General features: G+C 42.8%; 1 protein-coding gene across 12 annotated transcripts in view; it reads right to left on the bottom strand.

Moving 5' to 3' along the window:
- Cadps (calcium dependent secretion activator) overlaps positions 1 to 21,394 on the bottom strand; it is a 440,161-nt gene that overhangs the window by 229,816 nt on the left and 188,951 nt on the right. For all 12 annotated transcript variants that reach the window (XM_076544508.1, XM_076544497.1, XM_076544503.1 and 9 more), the window contains exons 4-6: positions 18,371 to 18,451; positions 4,935 to 5,168; positions 39 to 160 (exon numbers count right to left, since the gene is read on the bottom strand). In XM_076544508.1, coding sequence (XP_076400623.1) covers positions 39 to 160; positions 4,935 to 5,168; positions 18,371 to 18,451 — 437 coding nt within the window. The remainder of the gene's footprint in view (positions 1 to 38; positions 161 to 4,934; positions 5,169 to 18,370; positions 18,452 to 21,394) is intronic.

Genomic DNA, 21,394 nt, shown 5'->3' with positions numbered 1-21,394 from the left:
ACCACCTTGGTGAGATAAACTACGGAGAAAGTACTCACGTTGGCTTAGAAGCCTCGGCTTGGTCGGTCTGCAGTTTTTCTCCACCCTCTACCTCCATTGTACAGTAGACAATGCGATTTGGAGCCAAGGATTTAAGGCCCTGAACTTCCATGATCACCACCTGAAAACAGAATCATATAAGAAGATGGATTTAACGCCAATGCCAGAGGCAGCATCACCCCCAGGAAGAGAAACAGACAAGAAGCTACAGTGAAATCCACCAGGGAGGCCATGGCTTCTGCCTGGCTTTCTTCACCAGTTGCTCAGGGGCCTTCTAGGGAGAGGATGTAACTGCTTACAGTGTAGCCTATTGCCTTCCAGATGGAACAATGAGGCTCACTCAATCACTCCCCTGTAGTGTGAACTGAGTGAGGGGCCTTGTACACGCTAAGTAAGCGTTACACCCGAGATTGACCCCCATTCCTCTCTCCCTCCCCTCCTCCCTCTTTTCTTCTGCTCCTTTTCCTTTTTATCTGTCTGTCTCTATACTTATCTCTGTGTCTGTGTCTCTCTTCTTACCCCCCCCCTTTTTCTTTCTTTCTTCTCTTTCTTCACAGGGTCTCACTTAAGTGCCCAGGCTGATCTTTTACTTGCTGTGTAGCCCAGGCCTTGAACTTGGACTTCTGCTCCTCTGCTGCAGCCGCTATTACAGGTCTGGCTCAGTGACTTGCTAACTGAGACTCTCTCACGGTCAGACAGGTAAGGTAAACCGGGCTACTCTTTTCATGTTAAGCAAACAGGATGAAAGGGCTTCATTCTGCTTTCTTTAAAAATATTCCAGCTTTTTAGGTCAGCACTTGGGAGAAACACAGCGTGTGCATCAGCTTTTCTCTTGATAAAGCTAAGCGACAGCAAAGACCTAAGAGTCAGCCGGTGTCACCCAGCTTTAGGACCACAGCTGGGCAGGAAGCAGTGGAGACTACAGCAACCTGGAGCACACAGGCCCGATCCACAGGGGAAGCTGCCACTTGTCTGTTCCCAGCTCAACGACCAGATACTCTGCTTTGTCCTGCTAGAAAAGAGCGCTCTCAGTCAGAATTATGATCAGAAATTTGATTTTGAAATGCTGACAATCTGAATAGGGAGAAATAAAATGTGCCAACTCCATGTATACTACTTTCATAGCTATTTATGATCTTTGCATGCCAAGGTTGTTGAACCCCAAACCCCAATATATGCGAAGCTTTACAGTCTCTGGTCTAGCCTCAGCTCACTTACAACTTGCGGGATTTCTTATCCCCACTCCATTCAGTCATCCATTATTCTGACAGTCATGTGATGGTGTACTCTGCCACAGGAGCAAGGAAGAGAGGGAAGGGACACCTGTCAACACCCAGAGCGAAAGGACCTCCTTAGTGACTGACACACAGTGAGAAGCATCTGGGGAAAGTCACTCTTTCTACAAAAGGCCGTTACAAAGGACAGAGAAGTGGGTATAGGAAAAAGACACATGCTTCTGAGGGGCTTTGGTTCAAGAAAGCACACTTGGGATGTATAAGTCTTAATTTTGCAGTGTGATAACCCACAGATGCTCAAGCAGAATGAACCGAATCACTGGTTGAGCTTGTGAAGCCGAGGTCACAGTTTCCTCCCCTGAGCATCTGCTCAGTGGGTTGGCTCTAACCAAGGCCTCCTCCCCTCTGATGGTTTCTCTGGTGGTGCTGCTCCTGGGGCAGGGGCCACAGTTCACTCAAGAACCCTGTGCAGCCTCTGGGATGTGGGAAAATGATCTCACATTTAACTCCCTTCTGTTTTGTCTTTTCAAACCTGCAGAGGCTTAGCTTTCTTTTTCTTTTCTGTCTTTTCTTTATTTTTCTGGAGAGTGTGTGATATGCATATGCAGATGTGCATGTGGAAGCCTGGCCTTCCACCTTGTTTGCGACAGGCCCTTTGTTCGCTGTAGTGTACTCCAGGTTAGCCTGCCCGCCCGCTAGCTCTGAGGAGTCTCCTGTCTGCTGTAGGAGTGATGGGCACAGGTGCTCACTACAGCCTTGGGACTTAGGTGGGTTCTACAGATCCAGACTCTGCTCCTCCTGCTCATGTGGCAAGCACTTTTCCCACTGAGCCATCCCCTTGGCTCCACTCAGTGATTTTACCTGTGAAGTAGGGATACGATGCGTGTATCTGTTATGGCAAGTTTATATACCGGGGAGGAACACATTGTGGAAAGAGAACAGTTTAGAGTCTGAAAGATCTCACTTTAAGTCGGATTCGGGGCCTATATTAGCTGTGCCATTTGCAAGTGTCAGGCTTTGTTTGCACATCTGCAAACACCTCAAAGGCCTTTGTGAAAAAGGATTTGCAGCAGCCTTCGCAAATACCTGTTGCTTTGCGGCAGCACTCACTGCCCACATTCAGGACATGCATGCTGGGCCTCTTCTCACTCAAAACTGAGCTTGCTCTCCTTGTCTCTTCCAACCATTCAGCTCTCTAATTACTTGAAATACGTCTTGCACCAGTCTGCAAACTCGAATTGTAGCCTGCCCTGCTGCTGTGACGTCCTGTCTCCACCTGTTCTTGTTACCCCCACTCACTGTGATCCCCAAACGCATCCACGAATAGATGTGCAAAGGTTCTGGCTGGCGGTTCTACTATGGTTTGCCATTTAGTTTTCCAATTAAAAAGTATGTGGGGACCCAAGGGCATTGCAATCTGTGCTTGTATTTATAAGCCAAAGCATTTGAATCCTGTGTGCAGAGAGTATGGCTGAGGTCGTGCCGACACCTATAGTTCAGATAATCAACTATTCAATATTGAGAGCCAATAATGAATTAGAAAATTACATACTTAAAAGCTTCATGAAAGTCAATAAAATACTTTTTTTCTTCCATCTGTTGGAAGGCAAGAGGGAGTAGGGAATAAATTGCCACCTTTAATTGGCAATAATCAAATTCAAAGACACCTAAGCAACAGCAGTCAGTACCTCAGGTGGCAGTACTTAAAAAAATTAAAAAGGAAACTTTCTGTGAGATTACACTGATGACTTTTCTCACACGCAGAGTTCTATATTTAATTAAGATCCACCTCTGCTGACAGCATGTGGAACACTGCAATGTGAAGAAGGACTCTCTCGCTGAGCTGAGCAGAAAAAACAACTTACCCACAGTTAGCACACAGCATCCTCGATGGCAGTTTATAAGATTAAGTTAGTCTTTCCATACTCTAATTAAATGTACAGAAAGTTGATCTGTTCTCTTGATTCCCTAAATCTAGGCTCACCAGGCAATTCTTTTTTGTTTGTTTGTTTGTTTGTTTTGAGACAGGGTTTCTCTGTGTAGCTTTGCGCCTTTCCTAAAACTCACTCTGTAGACCAAGGCTGGCCTCGAACTCAGAGATCCACCTGGCTCTGCCTCCTGAGTGCTGGGATTAAAGGTGTGCGCCACCACTGCCCAGTCACCAGGGAATTCTTATGGAGTTTACTATGTCCGTCCCCCCTCCCTCCATCCCTCCTTCCTCCCTCCACTCCTCCCCCCTCTTTCCCTCCTTTTCTCCTTCCCTTCTTCTTCCTCTTTGTCTCTGTCTCTTTTTTTCTGTCTCTGTCTCTTTCTCTGTCTGTGTCTCTCTTTCTCTCATACAAGAAAAGATTTTGGACATTTTATCATGGAGCAATAATAAATATTTGAGGGAACAAAGTGGCTTACCTTGACTTGAACTTTATAAAAAGTTATCAAAATACCACATGTGTATAGTTTTATGTCAGTTATAGATATGCATATATATGTATGTATGTATGTATATATGTATGTGTGTGTGTGTGTATGTATGTGTGTGTACAGATTTTTGAGTGCCATTGACCTTTGATAAGTTATATGTGGTTCTCAAACTTTGGAGTACATAGAAAAAAATACCTAAATCCAAGTCTAGTATGACAGGCCCATAATCCCAGGTACTCAGGAGGCTGAGGCACTAGGGCTGCAAGTTCAAAGCCAGTCAGGGATACACAGTGGATTCAATGCCAGCCTGGACAACATAGGGAGACCTTCAGAATAAAAGATAACAGGTCACATGTTGCATCTGACCTCTTGTACTAAGTATAATAATACTGATGAGGTTCATCCATGTATCAATGTGTGTTTCAAGAAGTGTCCTTTTTACTTGCCATATAGTATTCTGCTGTACAGATGTGTTATATTTTCTTCCTATCATTTCCTATCATTCACTCATTGGATGGGATTAAGAGTGTTAGTATTTTTGGCCATAATAGCCAAAAATACTGACTATGCTTCTAAACATATTTGTGGGGACATGTATTTTCAGTTCTATTGGGTGGATATCCAAGCATAGAATTACTATATAACATTGTGGTTGTATATTGAACTTTTTGAGAAAATGCTAACTTAGTTTCTAAAGTGGCTGTGTTGTTTTATATTCCTATCACTTATAGACTCTGGTTAAGTGGGACTTTAATAGTACTCAGCAGTCTGAGTACTGACCAGCTTCCAGTGAATTTTGATGCTGGTGGATCAGAACCACTCAGTAGGAAAATATGAAGAGCCAATGTGTGAAGAGACATTATAGAGGAATGCATTGATATGCAGAGTATATGAGCATTAGCCTGGAAAGATTCTTACACTAGAGGCTGAAATAAACTAAAACAAAACGAAACACACAATCTCAAGGCTGTATACTACCATACAGCCACCAGGAAAGATAATGGGAAAAAGAAATCTGTAACTCATTCCAATGATGCTAGGTCATTTCTCTTAATGTAGGCTTCTAAAAATCTTCCCAGAATCCTTGAGTACTGCTTTCAGACAGGGGAAAACTACAAAATTACATTTGACAGGTGGTCCTATAGATTGAACTTCCTTAGGAGCAATGTGGTTCCTGGCAAGGGGCATGGTATACTTTCTGTGTATACACCAGTACACTTTCAGAGATTTGAGGCTTTTTACCTCCAAGGAGAAGGACAGCAGGACATCTGACTTGGACAGCTGGTTCTCACTCTCCTCGCCCATGTCAATGATGGAAGCATTGTGGCTGCGTTTGAGTTTCTGCAGCTTGAACTCTCCACCCTTGGACACCGGCATGCTCTCCAAGTTGGCCATGAGCAGGTTCACAGAGGACTTCAGCTCCTCAATGTACATGTTCTCCATTTCTTTGGATACAAATTTAGGAAATTTGCGTTCCTTGCAAAAGAAAGGGAAAAGTATAATCAGACCCAATTTACATAGAAAGTTTACACATCAGAGTCCCACTTATGATCACATCAACCATTAGTGAATTTGCCCTGATGTTATGGAAGTATGTTAGGAAAACATTCCATCTGGATGTGGAAAGGCCTGCCTCTACCTATTTATAACCTCCAATAGGTAGGAACACATAAACATTTAGTAAGAAAGAGGAAAATGTTTGATTATAGCTCTAAATTTTTTTTACCCTGGTTTTCTCCAGAAAATTTGATTTATGGAAAGAAAAATGGATGATTTCTTTTTCAAATCCAGTCCCAGTTCCAACACTTTTTTCTTCTTTGTTAAAATGCAGTCAGGTTGTTTGTAAGTTTAGAAACAGAAGCACATCCTATTTCTGGAAGTTGGTAGAGATTTTCTCACAGGAATAATTAAAAAAATAGCTCATTTGAAATGTTTCAATCATAGCCTTTGGCTATTTCTAAGAATACTTACTATTTCCTAGAAAAATTGGAAAAAACAATGAAGTAAAGAAAAACATGGTTTCAATTCCTCAGGAAAGTAGCAGGCCAGTTGAACATCGGAGCTGACCACTGCCATTCTTCCTCATGGCTCTGGGCTTCATCAGGGAAGGCAAGAGACCTGACCATGCTACTTGCTTGTCTGCTTAGACCTTAAGTTGCCTGAGTGCCTTGAATAGTCTCTGGATTGGTGACCTTATCAAAGAGCCATTTCCAAGCTGCTACATGAAATTGCCCTGTAAACCCTACTCTAGAGTCTACTGATGGGGTGAGAGGCAAGTCAAATCTTTTTGGCTTTTATTTTATTTTATGAGTTATAGACAAATCCAATTTAAACAGGTATAAATAACTCAAGGAACTGATTGGCTTGGAAATGTCCCAGGATAAATTCAGCTTCCAGTGAGGTTGAAACCACAGCTCTGATAATATAATCCCAAACAAGTTTTTTCTTAAAAACCTTGGTTTTAAGAGTCTCTGGTGTGATGGTTATTTTGATTGCTAACATGATGGGATTTAGAATCTCCATGGAAACAAATATCTGGGCACATCTGTGAAGGTGTTTCTGGTTTAGGTTAATTGAAGACCCACCTATTCCATGAGTATCTGGGACTGATAAAACAGGAGAAAATGACTATTAGCATTCACTGCTCTCTTGCTTCCTGACTACCACTTCCAGCCACCTCACACCCCACTGCTGGGGCTTCCCCACCAATGGATTCCACTCAAAGTAAGAACCAGGAGAATTCCTTCCTTCCTAAACTTGTTTCTGGTCAAATATTTTGTCTTAGAAACAAGAAAATTAACTGATGTATCAAAATTAGCTTAGTGTGATTTCACTCAATGTCCCCAAAACATTGCTGAGGATCTAGAAATCATGGCATCATATCACATTATTTATGGAAAGGATAAATATTTTGTCTTTATGAGAAATTAAGGGATCTTTTGTCTTAGGAATCCTACCCAAAGTCTGACTTATTAGCCTACACTGAAGCAATGTCTATGAACAGTAATAGACTATGCTGATTTACCTAGGTGTGAGTCTTATTTTCTTTCCACATGGCTGGGATAGACTTTGATCTAGAACACATGGAACATGAATTGATTTGATAATTCTGTGTGCCAAGGAATAAGATATCTATTACATGGATGCTCAACTCAAAGTCAACTAACTAATTCTGCTAAGTGACTAGCAATCAAACAGATTTACTGACTTGAGAAACATCAAGAATGCAATGAGTCTATCAATGAAGCTAAAACAAAATGATCATTTCATTGAGTGTTGGCTGCCATATTGTATCAATTCAATGATGAGTAATATATGCAACAAAGAAGAGAGAGAGAGAAAGGCCAAGCCACAGAAGGGGGATAGGGAGAAGCAGGAAGAGAGGAATGCACACAGGAAGGAGAAACCAGGAGAAGCTGTCTATAATCATGGAAACGAAGCTTGATTTCTACTAGATTTTAATTCCCACATGGCCTAGTATTTCCTTTTGAATATCAGCTCTTTGGTATTGTGATTTAAATAGAAAATGTCCTCTAGAGGGTTATATGTTTGAATACTTGATCCACAGCTGGTACTTGGGAAGGGTATGGAATCATTAAGAGGTGGAGCCTTACTTGAGGAACTATGGCATTGGGGGTGGACTTTGAGGTTTTAGAGTCTGGTTCCACTTGCTGTTGTCTCTCAGCCTCCTGCATGTTGATGCAATATCATTAGCCAGTTTCCTGATCCCACCTGCGGCCATGTCTTCCGCCATAATGGATTCTATCCCTCTGGAACTGTAAGCCAGAATAAGCCCCTTCTCCCTTAAGCTAATTTTGTCAAGGTAATTTTTATCACAGTAAATGAAATGAATATTCCTGGGAATTGCCTTTTTTCCTTCAACAATTCCCCTTAACTACTAGTTGGCTAGAAGAGTATTTTATTGTTGCCAGTGTAGAACTTTCACTCAAATACGTGCTGATCTTCCTACAAGGCTTGGTGAGTGATGTCTTTGAGCTGTGCCAGTCTCCAGCCTATCCAGAGGGTGTTTCCTAAGGGCTGGCCCCCTTTTCTTCTTGCTCCCTGGTGCCTCTCAGCCTTCTTGTCTTCTTCCACACTCAACTTCAACACTTCTCCATGTTAGGCATCTGTTTTCTGGGCATCACTTATTGAAATGGCTAGCTGTGTGTGAAACTCACATAATTTCATACAATTCTATGTGAAACCTAACCCCCAGTGTGATGATATTTATGATGAGACCTTTAGAGACTGACTAGGTCTCAGGGGCACACCCCGTATGAACTGGACGATTTCCTTTAAAAGAAGCCCCAGGTAATACATTTGCTCTTTCTTCCATGTGAGGACATGATGAAAAGATCACTGTCTAGGGACCAAGGAGGGGGCTGAGAACTTGCTGCTTCCTTGACCTTGATCTTTCCATATTCTGGAACTATGGGAAATAAATTTCTAGCATTTGTTTTTAGAGTAGCCTGAATAGATGAAGATAGCATACTTATTATCAACGAATCATCCATGAAATATATTTGCTTAGTGTATGTCTTTCTTTCTGAGCTATAAATCAGGGTCATACCATCTTGACATCCCACTAAAAATCTTGATATCCAACATAATGTGTAACAGTTAGTAAGCATTCATCACACATGAATTGAGTGACTGGGTCAACAGCTTGTCAAAAAGTCTATATGAAATATCAATGTAGCCACCACTCAGTTGTGAGGGAGATGGAATGATCATGAATTAAGTTTTGGAAGAACACTGGAGTTGTGCTTTTCACGGCAAATGAGTACGAGGTTCTCAAAATCTACTCAGCAGGCCGGGCGGTGGTGGCGCACGCCTTTAATCCCAGCACTCGGGAGGCAGAGGCAGGCGGATCTCCGTGAGTTCGAGGCCAGCCTGGTCTACCAAGTGAGTTCCAGGAAAGGCGCAAAGCTACACAGAGAAACCCTGTCTCGAAAAATCCAAAAAAAAAAAAATCCAAAAAAAAAAAAAAAATCTACTCAGCAACCTCAGAGTTTTGGTTCCTTTGGGAACCTCAGAATGCAATACTTCCTGCCTAAGGGTTGTACTCACACTCTGTGGTACTTTCTAAACACATCATGGGTGGATGTGAGAGCAGCAGGGTGGAAATGATGTTATTGACAGAAGTTAGTGGTGCGTCAATGTGAGAGGCTCTCCAAAGCCCAATATCTCTAAAACTTCCACACAGCACTTAAACTTCCTCATTCTTAAACTCTATCAAGGGACAACAGGGGTCCTTAAAACTGGGGCAAACTTGGTGCAGAGCCTTGAAGGCATGGGAACTTGAGTACTAGGCCATTCTGACTTGAAAAAACACACAAACCTGTGAACACTGTGCCTGCCACTAGGAAGATTCTGGTGGGAGGATACAATCATTTTCCTGGGGCCTCACAGTTACTGGGGAGGGCAATGAGTGCAGAAACATCAAAGAAAACATTCTAATAGACATACAAGAGAAGGTGAATGCTTCCAGAGGGAACTAGTGGGGCCTCACAGAGGAGCTAAGTCTGGTCAATGAAGAGTTTGCCTTGAGGTTGAGTTAGCCGAGAACAGAGCAACCAGCATTTTCTTTCTCCCGTGAAAGACATAGACAACCATGAATGCAAGAAGATTTAGATAACTAAACATGCTCACAGCATTAGTTTCCTCATTCTCGACACACATGTTCCCTCTGGAGAGTGAAGAGTATAGCATATACTCATGATGTGAGTAGTCCCTATATCACACAAAGGCTGCCAAATGCCAAAGTTTACATCCCAAGAGTTTAAAGTACAATATTGTCCTCTCACCTTTATCTGCATTTTAAAGCTCAAATGTTAGTATACATGGGGATATTTGAAGGGGAAGTGGGGAGGGTGGTGGTGATGGTGGTGAGAGCTTTCATTTTTACTGCCAGTTGCTGTATTTGCCAAGTGGATGGGGAGAAAAAGAATAGCATTTATGAAGTAGTTTATCATTGGCTAGTCAGCTTTGAGAGAGTGCATCAAGTCTGGTCTCTTGTCACATACTTCCTTGGGATTCACATAAGGCTTTGTGTATGTGTATGCATATGTGTATATGATATATATGCTTGGATGCATGATGTCTCTGTGTGTATGTGTGTTCATGTGGGTGCAAGTGCACATGTAGAGGTTTGAAGACAACCTTCGGTATTGGTTCTCATTTTCTATTTTTTTTTTGAAGCAAGTCACTTCGTTATTTGCTGCTGTGTATGCCAGTCTAGGTGGTTCATAAGTTTCTGCAGGTTCTTTTGTCCCTGTCTTCCATCTTGCTACAGGAACTTTGGGATCACAGACATGCTCTACCACACCTGTTTGTATGTGTGTTGTGCTCCTCAGGTCCTCATATTTATGCAACAAATGCTACTGAATCATCTTCCTAGGCTCACTTTATGCCTTTAATTCCTCTGTCTTGACATGTTGGAAGAAGACCCAGTGAATGTTTGCAGACCTCACCATTCTGTTGCAGAGTTATTTCCCATCAAACTCTGCATGAGAACACTGGAAAACCCAAAGAATAATCACTCTTTTTAGAAGTTGGACAGTTTTAGATGACATCATAAAAAGAGCTTCATAAAGTTGAAGCCTGCAAGGAAAAATGAGGCTATTTTTTTCCTTGAGCCTTGAGAAGAAACAGCTTCTGTCAATCTAGGCTGTGATTCTTGAGGGGAATTTTTAGTGGCAGACTCATTACAAACACTTTTCAAAGCTGTAACTGTTCCCAGATAAGAAAAGTGTAGCTGCCCATCTCCATTGTCCCTTTCATAGGCATCAAAATGACAACAGGAGTTTTTATTCATATTGCTTTATGAAAGACAGTGTGGGGGTGAGATGGTGTCCTCCAAAGAAAATCTCTGTTTTGCCCTGATGCTACTACTCAGTTTTAATAGTCACCAGGGTTAACCATGTCCAGCCACACTAGCAGAATATTGTAACACCTCCAAAATTAGCACCTGTAAGTACTATAAGATCCTCTAGCCATTGCTTTTTCCTTCTAGTTATTGAATATTTATCCAGAAAGAATGAATGGGCTGTGTGTGAAAGCTGACAAGTCTGCTCCCACTGAAAGAGTGGTCCAAAGTCTCAGATGACATCCTTAAATGATCAGGAGGAAAATGACAGAAAGATACTATAGGTAGAGGAGCTCACCAACAGTCTTGCAACTATATCATCCAACCCCCCACCCCCCAATACTTTCTGGGCCCCCTCCTGTTTCAGGTGTTATGGTTTTCAATGGGAAGTGAAGGAGTCAGCTGGGGGTGATGATTATGGGAACACTTGCCATAAAGCCTCCTATTAGATACCATGGGGAACATGATATTATAGACAAATCCACAGAAGGCATCAGGAACCTTATCTAGCATACATGAACAAAATGAACTCCATTCTGCATCCTGGGTTGATGCTTGCTGGCTTTCCAATGCTTTGTAACTAGCTGGGGTTTGGTTTCAGATTAAAATGTAGAAAATAAACCCCATAGAGTTCCCATTAAGAGCAAAAGACATTAAGAAACATGGATATTTGATTGGTGATGTTGTTCTGTATGCTGCGAAAATGTGTTGCTCAGATTGGTTGATAAACAAAGGTGTTTGGCCAATGGTGAGGTAGAATAAGGTTAGGTGGGACATTATAACTAGAGAGAGGAAGGAGAAAGACAGAGGGAGGAGACGCTGCTAGCTGCTGCCAGGAGAAGCAAGATGTAAAGTACTGGTAAGCCATGAGCCACGTGGCAAAGTATAGATTTAGAGAAATGGGTTAATTTAAGAAGTAACAGCTAGCTAGCAAGAATCCTGCCATGACCATAGTTTAAAAATAATATAAGCCTCTGTGTGTTTATTTGGGTCTGAGCAGCTGTGGACCGGGCGGGGCACAGGAAAACCTTCATCTACAGATACTTATTGACCATTGCTTCAGTCTCATCACCTATCTGTTTGTCTGTATCTCTCTATGCACATACCAAGTGTTATGCTGCCACCATCACCCCAAGAATTACTAGTAAAAATGACAGTGGTTGCAGTAATCGGGCTAGCTCACATCTACAGCATTCTGTGTGCTGCTCACTGGTCACGTGACCTCTTCTTAACAACCCTTTGAGACAACAGCCGCTATTTCTCTCCATTTTTCTGGAAGCAAGTGGGATGGAAAGCCATGGCAATTATAAGTAGAGCTTGGTATAAAACCCAGAAGCCTGGCTCAAAGCTCATGAAAGCTATAATGAGCAGGACTACCTGGGACTAAAGTCAGCAGAAACAGCAGCTGAGGTGCTGTGGTGGTACCCCACTGCATGAGCACCCCGTGTCATTTTATTTCACAACACTTGATCAGCAGAGTCTGTTTGTAGCCAATGCCTGCACAGCAGTGGCTGCTCCATTGTTTCCTAATCAACATGCACTGTACGGGGCAAAGTGCAGTGATGAGGAGAGGTGGGTACATCAGCTGAAAGAAGGGCCATCTTGGCAGGAGTTTGTCCTTGTCAGCACAACAGATGCTAGGAGCATTCTGGAGTCGGGGTAGTTTCTGGGGTCAGTTCCTGTCCGGATTCATTCTCATCTTTTCACCTGTTTGTAAACTGATGGCTTATCTTTGCTTCTTGCATTCCTCCCACTTGAGAGGGATTCGGGGTACCTGCTGAGCACTTAGTGTTTTTCTCGGACTCCGATTTTCCTGGGTGTTTTATTGCCTGATAGATGTGATAATTGGATCTGCCTATATGTATCTATTCAGGCAATCATGGGAGTGCACTACTGTGTGCTACACACTTGTACTGCCACTCACCCAAGGTGAGTACCAAGTGCAACATTAGTTTGCATGTTGAGACTTTCTTGTAGTCCTTTGCTGGGAGACTTCCATTACACTCTAGTGTGTAGCAATGTGTAGACCAAACATCTCTATCAGAAAAATATTTCAATATTATTCCTTATGGATACTTATAACACAGTCCATGTATATGACAGTAATTTTGCTTTGCTCTATGCAGAGTAGAGGTCCAAAAAAGAATTCCATCAAATTAAGCTGGATATGTAGCTGAGGATGACTTTGAGCTTCTGGTTGTCCTGACTTCAGCTCCAGAATGCTCAGATTGCAGACCTGCACCATCATGTCCTATTTATGAAGCACTGGGGACTGAAGTCGGGGCTTCATCCATGCTAGGCCAGCATGCTACCCACTGAGCATCATCTCCACCCTGATACGTCCACATTTAAATGATAGCTTGAGAAGCCACTGGTGCTTTGCTCGTCATCGTTGGTGGCTGATGCCACAAAACTCCATGGTTTGTATTATATAACCAGCTGGACAATTGTGGAGTTTTACCCCAAAATATGTCCAGAAGAACTGGCAAGTGTCACAGCTGAGCTATTGCCACAGGCTGCCTGCTTAAGCCCAGAGTCAACTTTTGATCATGCAATTTAAATAATTTAGACTTAATTTCTAGGTAAAATTTGGGGCCCCTTTAATATCAGTGTGAGAGGATTTGGAAGAATGTTTGAACAGGGATTAAGCAGTATTTTCTATGAGATTAAAAAATCTCATATAAAAAATACTCAGATCTCTGACTCCAGTCTTCGAGGGAGTGTGGGTGGTGCCTGGTAAAGTCACACCTGGCTTGTGTTCTGGTGCACCTTCCACCTGGGATAATTCTGGATGCCAGTGCAGCTGAATTGACAGTTCACCATTTCGGGCTACAACCATCAGCTGACTCACTCTTGCCGTCCTTCTGTCTGAAGCAGAGAGGACACACACATGCCGACTGTTGATACATCTGATGGTGGGAATGTTTCCAGCAGAAACAGCAGGGACCGTACAGTCCCTTTTTCAGAGTGCAAATATCACAGTGGAGAGCATTTTGAATTCCAGGAGACGGTTCTGCCTATTGCTGCTACTGGCCTTGTGCATCTATATAAGTGGAAGGGGATACAGAAATGTCAGTGAAGAGGGAGAGCTGTTTGTTGGGATGGTGGCTGTCAGGGAGAGAGGAGGAGGGTGGGGGACAGGTCCTTCTGTTCTGTCCTGGAGGCTCCTCCGGCTTCTCTGAAGACAGGACTCTTCTTTCTGCTTGCTAGTGGAGTGAACTCAGGCACAGCAATGAAACCTTCTGAGTTACCTGTTCTGAGGAGAATTACTTCAATGTCAAGGACTGTTTGTAACAGGCCTAAGTGACAACCTGTGTGAAATCTGAGAGCCAGTGCCTGGACCATTAAATAAAGGGCTCATTAGCAACAGAGAAGAAAGCCTGAAGGAGAGGTTTATTGGACCCTCAGACATGGATCAGGAGGGAGATGAAGACCTGTATTTGGAATGTAACTCAGTAAAACTAGAAAGCAAATTAGTCAAGACTAGTTTTTAATCAGAGTAACCTTGGTCATATCTTCCAATGTCTCTGCATTAGCCTCTGCAATGGAAAAGAACAGCCTTACCACAAGGTTCTGAGAGGGTTTGAGGACTATCATGTTTAACGACTATAAGAGTCTGGAGCTTAGTATATACTGCACAGGGGGAAGTTAATGGTATTAGTATATTTGGGATAACCCTACTTCATACTGACCCTACAATACTGCTGTTTAGGTACCGCCTCATCCTGAGGGGACATTACTAACACCCATGTATCCAGTGAGGCTCTTGCCTGTACACCGCAGTGGGCTGAGGATACATTACCAGCACCCATGTGTCCAGTGAGGCCCTTGCTTTTATTCCACAGTGGGTTGGTTGACTGTACTAGGGTTAGCTTTGAACAAACTTGGGCAAATCCTAGGCGTGATTCTTAGAACTATGAATCTGAAGGAATTAGCAAGACAAGGAGGAAGGAGAAGGATCTGGAGAGGTCAGGGAGTGGCTGATGGTTCCCCTTTTGTATATTTCGAAGCTGAGGGATAGACTGACAGCCCATTTGGGAAGCGAGGATAGCTGGCTTACAGAGGAAGGACAGATGACCAATGTGACACAGGGATGGCAGACAGAAGTCCTGTCCCTTCATGGCCATTGGCTCTAGCTCTCGCCACAGATCTGGCAATTCTTCACCCATGACCCCTATGCATCTTGATCTTTGTACCTACCCTGTCTCTCACATAAGCTTTCTCTAGTTGGTGCAGTTAGAAGTGCTCAGTCCATCTTGTAAATCCATCACAGGAGAGAGCAAAGAGGATTGAACATGATGGATGGATGGGTATCCAGCAACTGCTGGTTATAACATATATAGGAACTGACCTTCAACCATATGCATTGAACTGCACACCTCACTAAAATTCACTGCAATGTTAGTGATAGATAAAAATAGAAAAACCAGGGCATCTCAAAGAAAGACAGAGGTGCATCATTTAAGTTTATAAAGAGATAGTTGATATGCAATTTCTTCATATTTTATTTAATGATTGGTAGATCAAACAAATTTAGGGAAAAATAGTCACACAATGAAAACCCAAAAGTTCCTAGAATCACACATGCAAACATTGAGACTGTTTATTCCTTGGCATCACAGTGGATTCCCCGTCTCTTCCTCTTTCAGTGTTACTCTGCAGACATCTTTCTACCAACATTACCAACTTTAGCCTGCTGTCCATAGTCCTAAGAAAGAGAATACTTGGTTTGGTTTGCATCAGCTATCATTTATGAGTCAATTAATCATGACCAGGGAAGGCTAGGAGTTGTGTTTAGTTCCCCTTGAATGAAGAACTCATTCTAGCACCAGTGAGCTTAGAGCTGGAGATAAAACTCAGTGGTAGAGCAAAGAAGGTCAGGACAATGCCAATGACCTATCACAAGGGGGATACTGACATGGAAGAACACTCCAGAAGGTGACAGACACCTTCTACAAGAACAGGTAACGGTAATGAGAAGACATCACATAGGAGCTCTTCATGGCTTTAACTGTTTGGGCACCCTGCATACAAGTCTGAACTGACTCTATTCTTAGTAAATAAGAACCACAAGTCATTTTAATTGCCTGGTTCATTTTTTAAGAAAGCTTAGTTTAAAGATGTTAGTAGTATTTTCCCTTGAATGGGTCTGGGGAGAGAGTTCTTTAATTTTTTCCCAGAGGTAAGCATATTGACTTACTGTACATCAACTGTTAATCTACAGTTTTGAAAAGTTAAAATTAGTCTAATATTACTTTTTGAATTATAATATTAAGCCTAAAAAACATCTCCCCCCACAAAAATCAAAATGTGTGAGCTTATTGATGGAGAGGTAATAGTTACCCTAGGTAAGCAAGTCTCCAGACTGATCCAATTTTCCAGAAAATCCACTGAAAGGAAACACCGAGTTTACAGAAGAGGTAAATTCTAAAACCTTAGTGATGTTTACTCCCACATCAAACAGATTTCAAAACACAAGATCTTCCCACACTACCTTTAGCCAAATCCATAGCTACACATTATTTATAGCCACCAGACTGGTTTTACTATATACTTTAAAGGTGTTCAAAAAATAAGATGCCCAACATTTTAGTAAAATTGGGCACCGACAGAGGGGTTTCCATCCTGGAGTCTTTCCTCGGCTTCTCATCCAGTAGGACTCCTTTCTATACATCCAAACCCTGGGGTACTTCTCCCCGGAGCAGGGAGTCTCAGCACGAGGCTCTCTTCTGCCCACCCTCCCTGCTACTTCCAATAACCTTCCACCTGCGCCACAGCGCACAGGGACGTGGGGGTGGTAGAAATGTTCGACACTTTGTTCTCAGTGGATATTGACATTAATTATGCTTTTAACACATTTTATTAAATATTATTTTAATCAGAAGTTTCTTGAGGCATCCTTAAATTCTTTGCTGGAGTAAATGCCTCTGCCTATTGCCAGCCTGTTAGTTCATGAGGTCTACTCCAGGTTGAATATAAAAATGCCTATCTAAAGATTTAAAAATATTAAAGGCTTGGTTGCTGGCTTTTGAGAGGTGATTGGATCATAATAGTTCCGACTTCCTTAATGGATTAATCTACTGATCAAATCATCCCCGAATGGATTGTGAAAAGGCAGAGCCAGTTTACAGGAAGGAGGTTACTGGTGGTATGGTGTGAATGTTAAATGTCCTCACATTTGAACATTTGGCCCACAACTGTGGTGCTGCATGGGAAGGTGGCAGAACCTTTAGGAAGTGGGTCCTTGATTGAAGAACCTTGAGACTACAGCCTTGTTCACTCCCTGCATCCTGAATGTGAATGCAATGCAACCATCTAACTTCCTACCATCATACCTTCCCCGCCCATGGTCATCTCTTCCCCACCATGATGGGTTATATTATTCTGGAAGTCCAAGCCAAAATAAAACCTTTCTCTCTTTAAGTTGCTTTTGTTGGGTTGTTTTAAAACAGCAACAGAAAAAGAAACCAAGACACATCTTTGAATGGTACATGTCTCTGAAGCCTTCTTGTTTATCTCTGCTTCCTGGATGGCATGAGGTGAGCAGCCTCCTCTACCACATGCCTTTACTGCCTCAACTCAGACTCAGAGTAGTGTTTCAAGGACTGAAACCTCTGAAATTACAAAAGAATAGAGATCCTTCCTCTTTGAAGTAGTTTTCTTGGGTATTTTGTCACAGCTGTAAAAACCAACACGGGATCTCAGTTGAGAGCCCAGCACAGCCCCTTCATTGGTATCTAGCTTGCATAGTCTACATACCTTTCTCTCTAAAACAAAGATGATAAATAAAATATCCTTAGAGAGATGTTTAATTATTGACTCACAGATAGGATATAAACAGCATGTCTGACAGAGTCAGGACCCAATAAATGCTACTAGCACGGATACTAATTATCATAACATGAATGTCAACAACAGAAAAACATAGATGATATCAAGCTATAGGCATCAACAATAAGGTTTGATCCCAAGTTTAGACAAGGCCTATTCACCAGGAGATTCAGTCAGGTAAGCGAGGGTCTGACGAAGACCAGTGCAAAAACTGCTAAGTTCTCAAGGCAGATGTTTGAGATCAAAGGCTGAAGGCTGATGGCTGAAGAGGAAGCTTGCTGAATGGAAGGGAGAAGGCTTCTCAGGCTAAGAAAGCAGTGAGTACAAAGACATTGAGCCTGGAACAGGTCTGGTATCTTCAGCGGGAGACAGTCTATGGCTGGGTCCTGGAGCTGTGGTGGCAAATTGTGATGCATGGTGGTAGATAAAGGAGGCACATTCTGCTGCCTCAGAGCCTTGGATGTCATTTGAACGTGGTCTTATTGTACTGGAGCTATGGGGGTTGTGCTGAGGGATTCTGCAGCTCTGCTCTAGATGCTCACATCTCAGTTTTAGAATGACAACTGGGTATTTGTCACAGTGAGCCATATTCCCACCAGGGCTATTAGAACAACCAAGGCTGCTTCTTCCCTTCCCCTCCCCTCCTTTCCCTTCCTCTTTCCTCCCCTTCCTTCTTCTTCTCTCCCTTTCTCTTTCTTTTGACAGAGTTTCTTCAAGCCAAGACTACCCTCAAACTTACTTTGTGGCCAAGGATGAATTTGAACTTCTGATCTTCCTGTCTCTACTTTATGCTGGCACTACAGGTGTACACTGCCATTTCTGGTTTGGTTTATTCAGTGCTGAGGATAGAACCCGGGGCATACCAAGTGAGCTCTGTTCCCAGTCCCTCTCCTTCATCTTTTGAAGGTCTTACTAGTCAGTGCACTTCTTGGGTGATACCTTGACCTGGTCCCAGTATAGAGCCTGTGCAGTCCCTTACCCTGGCTATTTGGTCTGCCATTTGGAGACGTCCATCCAGTTCTCGTCTGATCTGGGCTGCTTGCTCATCTGGATTGTCCAGCTGCATAAAACACAAACATAAAACAGGGAGACTTTCAGTTGGGTGATAAAAGCCAATGAACTCATGACTTTTCATCTTATACCACCCTGTGCCCCCACCTTGACCCATGAATTTATTTTATTTAAAAATACCTTATAACCAACAAATCCAGTCTGAGTAAAATTCCAAATAAATATTTTCAGGTAGAGCATGCTACGCTGCACATTTGAATGACATTGTGTAGAATCTGTCTTTAGAGCCAGATGACTCTAAAGAGTGCTCCTAGTGAGGGTTTTATATGAAGCCTGTTGGGACCCAGCGACAAAGTGCTTTATACAGTTAATATTCCAGAAAGAAACCAGCATTATAGTTCCCAGAGACACATGGCATGGTACAGATAGAGGGGTTCTTCTGTCCTGCTCCATGGGAGATTAGTCAATGCGATTCTTCTTAGTAGACGTTAAGACATTCCCAATCATTCCCTGGATGGCCACCTCTAATTAGTTACTTCTAGATCTAAGATCAAATCATTCCCTACCTTCCATTTTCATGAGAACAATCAGTATATAAAGATCAGAAAAGCCAAGTCTGGGGTAATTCCCAACTTCTCTGGTTCCAATTTGCCCATCTTCAGAAGGAAGAGTTCAGTCGTGAAATCCTTGTTGCTCTCTGTCATCTATGGGGGAGCCTGGGAGACATTCCTATGAAGCACTGTGTAGGTGTGGCTTAGCCTTCAGGGCTGCAGCTCTCTGCTGGTGGAGTCAGCCTCTGTTGTGTGAAATCAGCCACAGATCACCTCTAGATGAAGAAGCACCAGTCTGTTCTAGTCAAATTGTATTCGCAATAAGTGGCAGGCCATAGTAGTCAGTTCCTTTTTTTAGGAATTGAAGGTTTCTAAGCAAGTTTTATTTTTAAGCAAACCTAACATTAGGCTTCGGGCTGTATTTGGGTCTGTTTTCTTCAGCAGGTTATGTCACTCACAGAAAGTCTTAGGAAACAGTGCCATTTAAGTGGGATGGTTGTCATTCCTCTTTTTAGTACACATTAACTACCCACTAACTAACCAACTAACTAAATATTTTAAATTCCTTTCTTCTAAAAACAGGCATGTGTGTGTGCAACCATATACAGGGGAATGTATGTGTGTGTACCCACATGCAGATATGTGTGTGTGTGTGTGTGTGTGTGTGTATTGACATGCAGATATTTGTGCATGTGTGTGTGTGTGTGTGTGTGTGTACCCACATGCAGGTGTGTGTGTGTGTGTATTGACATGCAAATATTTGTGCATATGTGTGTATGTGCTGATGTGTGTGTGTGTCCACATGCAGGTGTGTGTGTGTGTGTGTGTGTGTGTGTGTGTGTGTGTGTGTATTGACATGCAGGTCTTTGTTCATGTGTGTGTATGTGCTGATGTGTGTGTGTGTCCACATACAGGTGTGTATGTGTGTGTGTGTGTGTGTGTGTGTGTGTGTGTGTGTGTGTGTGTAGGCCAGAAGTAAACTTCAGGTGCTGTTCCCCAGGAGTCATCTACCCTGTTTTATTGAGACAGGGTCTCTCATTAGCCTTGAAATCACCAAGTAGGTAGGCTGGCTGGCACAGAAACTCCAGGGTCCTCCTGTCTGTCTCCCCTGTGCTGGGATTACAAGAGTATGCTATTATGCCTAGATTTTCACATGAATGCTGGGGATTAAACTCATGCTTTGTGCTTTGATTGCAAACACTTTACTAACTGAACTATCTTTCCAGCCTCTGAAAGCAAATTTTATTCAAAAGCTTTAAGCACAGCCATGCTATGAACATGTATGTTTTAAGCAAATTTTATTCAAAAGCTTTAAGCACAGTCATGCTATGAACATGTACGTTTTCTAGTATGATTAAGTGACAATTCTTCCAAAGCATCACGACTATTAGCTTTCTTTGGTATATTTTATAGGATGTATGAACAAATCCATTGGACTTTATGTTGTGCATTTTATACATGTATGGGTGCATGTGTGTGTAGTATATGTGTATGTATGCATATGTATATGTGGTGTGGTATACATGCACTTGTGTGCACATGTTTGTGGGGTCCAGAGATAGACATCTTCCTAGGTTACTCTGTGTCTTATCCTTTAATAAAGGATCTCTCATTGAACCTGGAATTCATCAAATGTCTAGACTGACTGGCCAGTGAGCTCCACGGCCGATACTGTTTGCACACCACCTCATGAGGTTACTGGCATTTGGGACTATACTAGGATTTCCATGTGGGGATCTCAGGTCTTAGGCTTGCATGGCTGGCACTTGCTGTCACCTCCCCAGCTGGTACCATGCATTCTCACCCCTGCCCAGCGCAGGACGTGGCAATGCTTTGTCTCCTCCACTGCTTTGGGAGAGAGACTGTTGCTTTGGTCATGAGAACTGGACTGAGGCACCAACACCACAACAGCTCTGCTGAACCATTTTACTAGCTGTTCCGGAGGAAGCCCTGGGAGAAGTGGGGAGGTGTGAAACTGTGGGACAGAAAACCCTGGCACGGTTGTGAAGAAGGGGCATGAGTAAAACATTGGCCATTCAACTACTTCTTATGGGGCCATACAGCACAATCAGCAGCCCCCATCTCTGCATCTAGTTGGCACCATGATCGACAGCACCCCTCACCCAACCCCCATCTCTGCTTCTGATTGGGACCACAATCAGCAGCCCCTCTAAACCCTCATCTCTGCTTCTGATTGGGACCACAATCAGCAGCCCCTCTAAACCCTCATCTCTGCTTCTGATTGGCACACATGGGAATCAGTGTCCTCAGCTGCCTTTAAGCTCCAATGAGCTGCTTTTATCACTTGCCGCTAAACAGTTTCATTTCTGATCCAGGTGCATCATCTACTCAGACCACTCAGTAATGTCTTGTTCATAATATACATGCAAATGAAATACCCAGTTGCTTCCTGCAAAGCAGCAAAGGGAACAGTTTAGATG

This window comes from Peromyscus maniculatus, chromosome 9 (genome assembly GCF_049852395.1).
Source record: "Peromyscus maniculatus bairdii isolate BWxNUB_F1_BW_parent chromosome 9, HU_Pman_BW_mat_3.1, whole genome shotgun sequence".
NCBI classification, from domain to species: domain Eukaryota; kingdom Metazoa; phylum Chordata; class Mammalia; order Rodentia; family Cricetidae; genus Peromyscus; species Peromyscus maniculatus.
The sequence above is the reverse complement of the archived record's forward strand: the minus strand, read 5'-3'. Positions and strand labels throughout refer to the sequence as shown.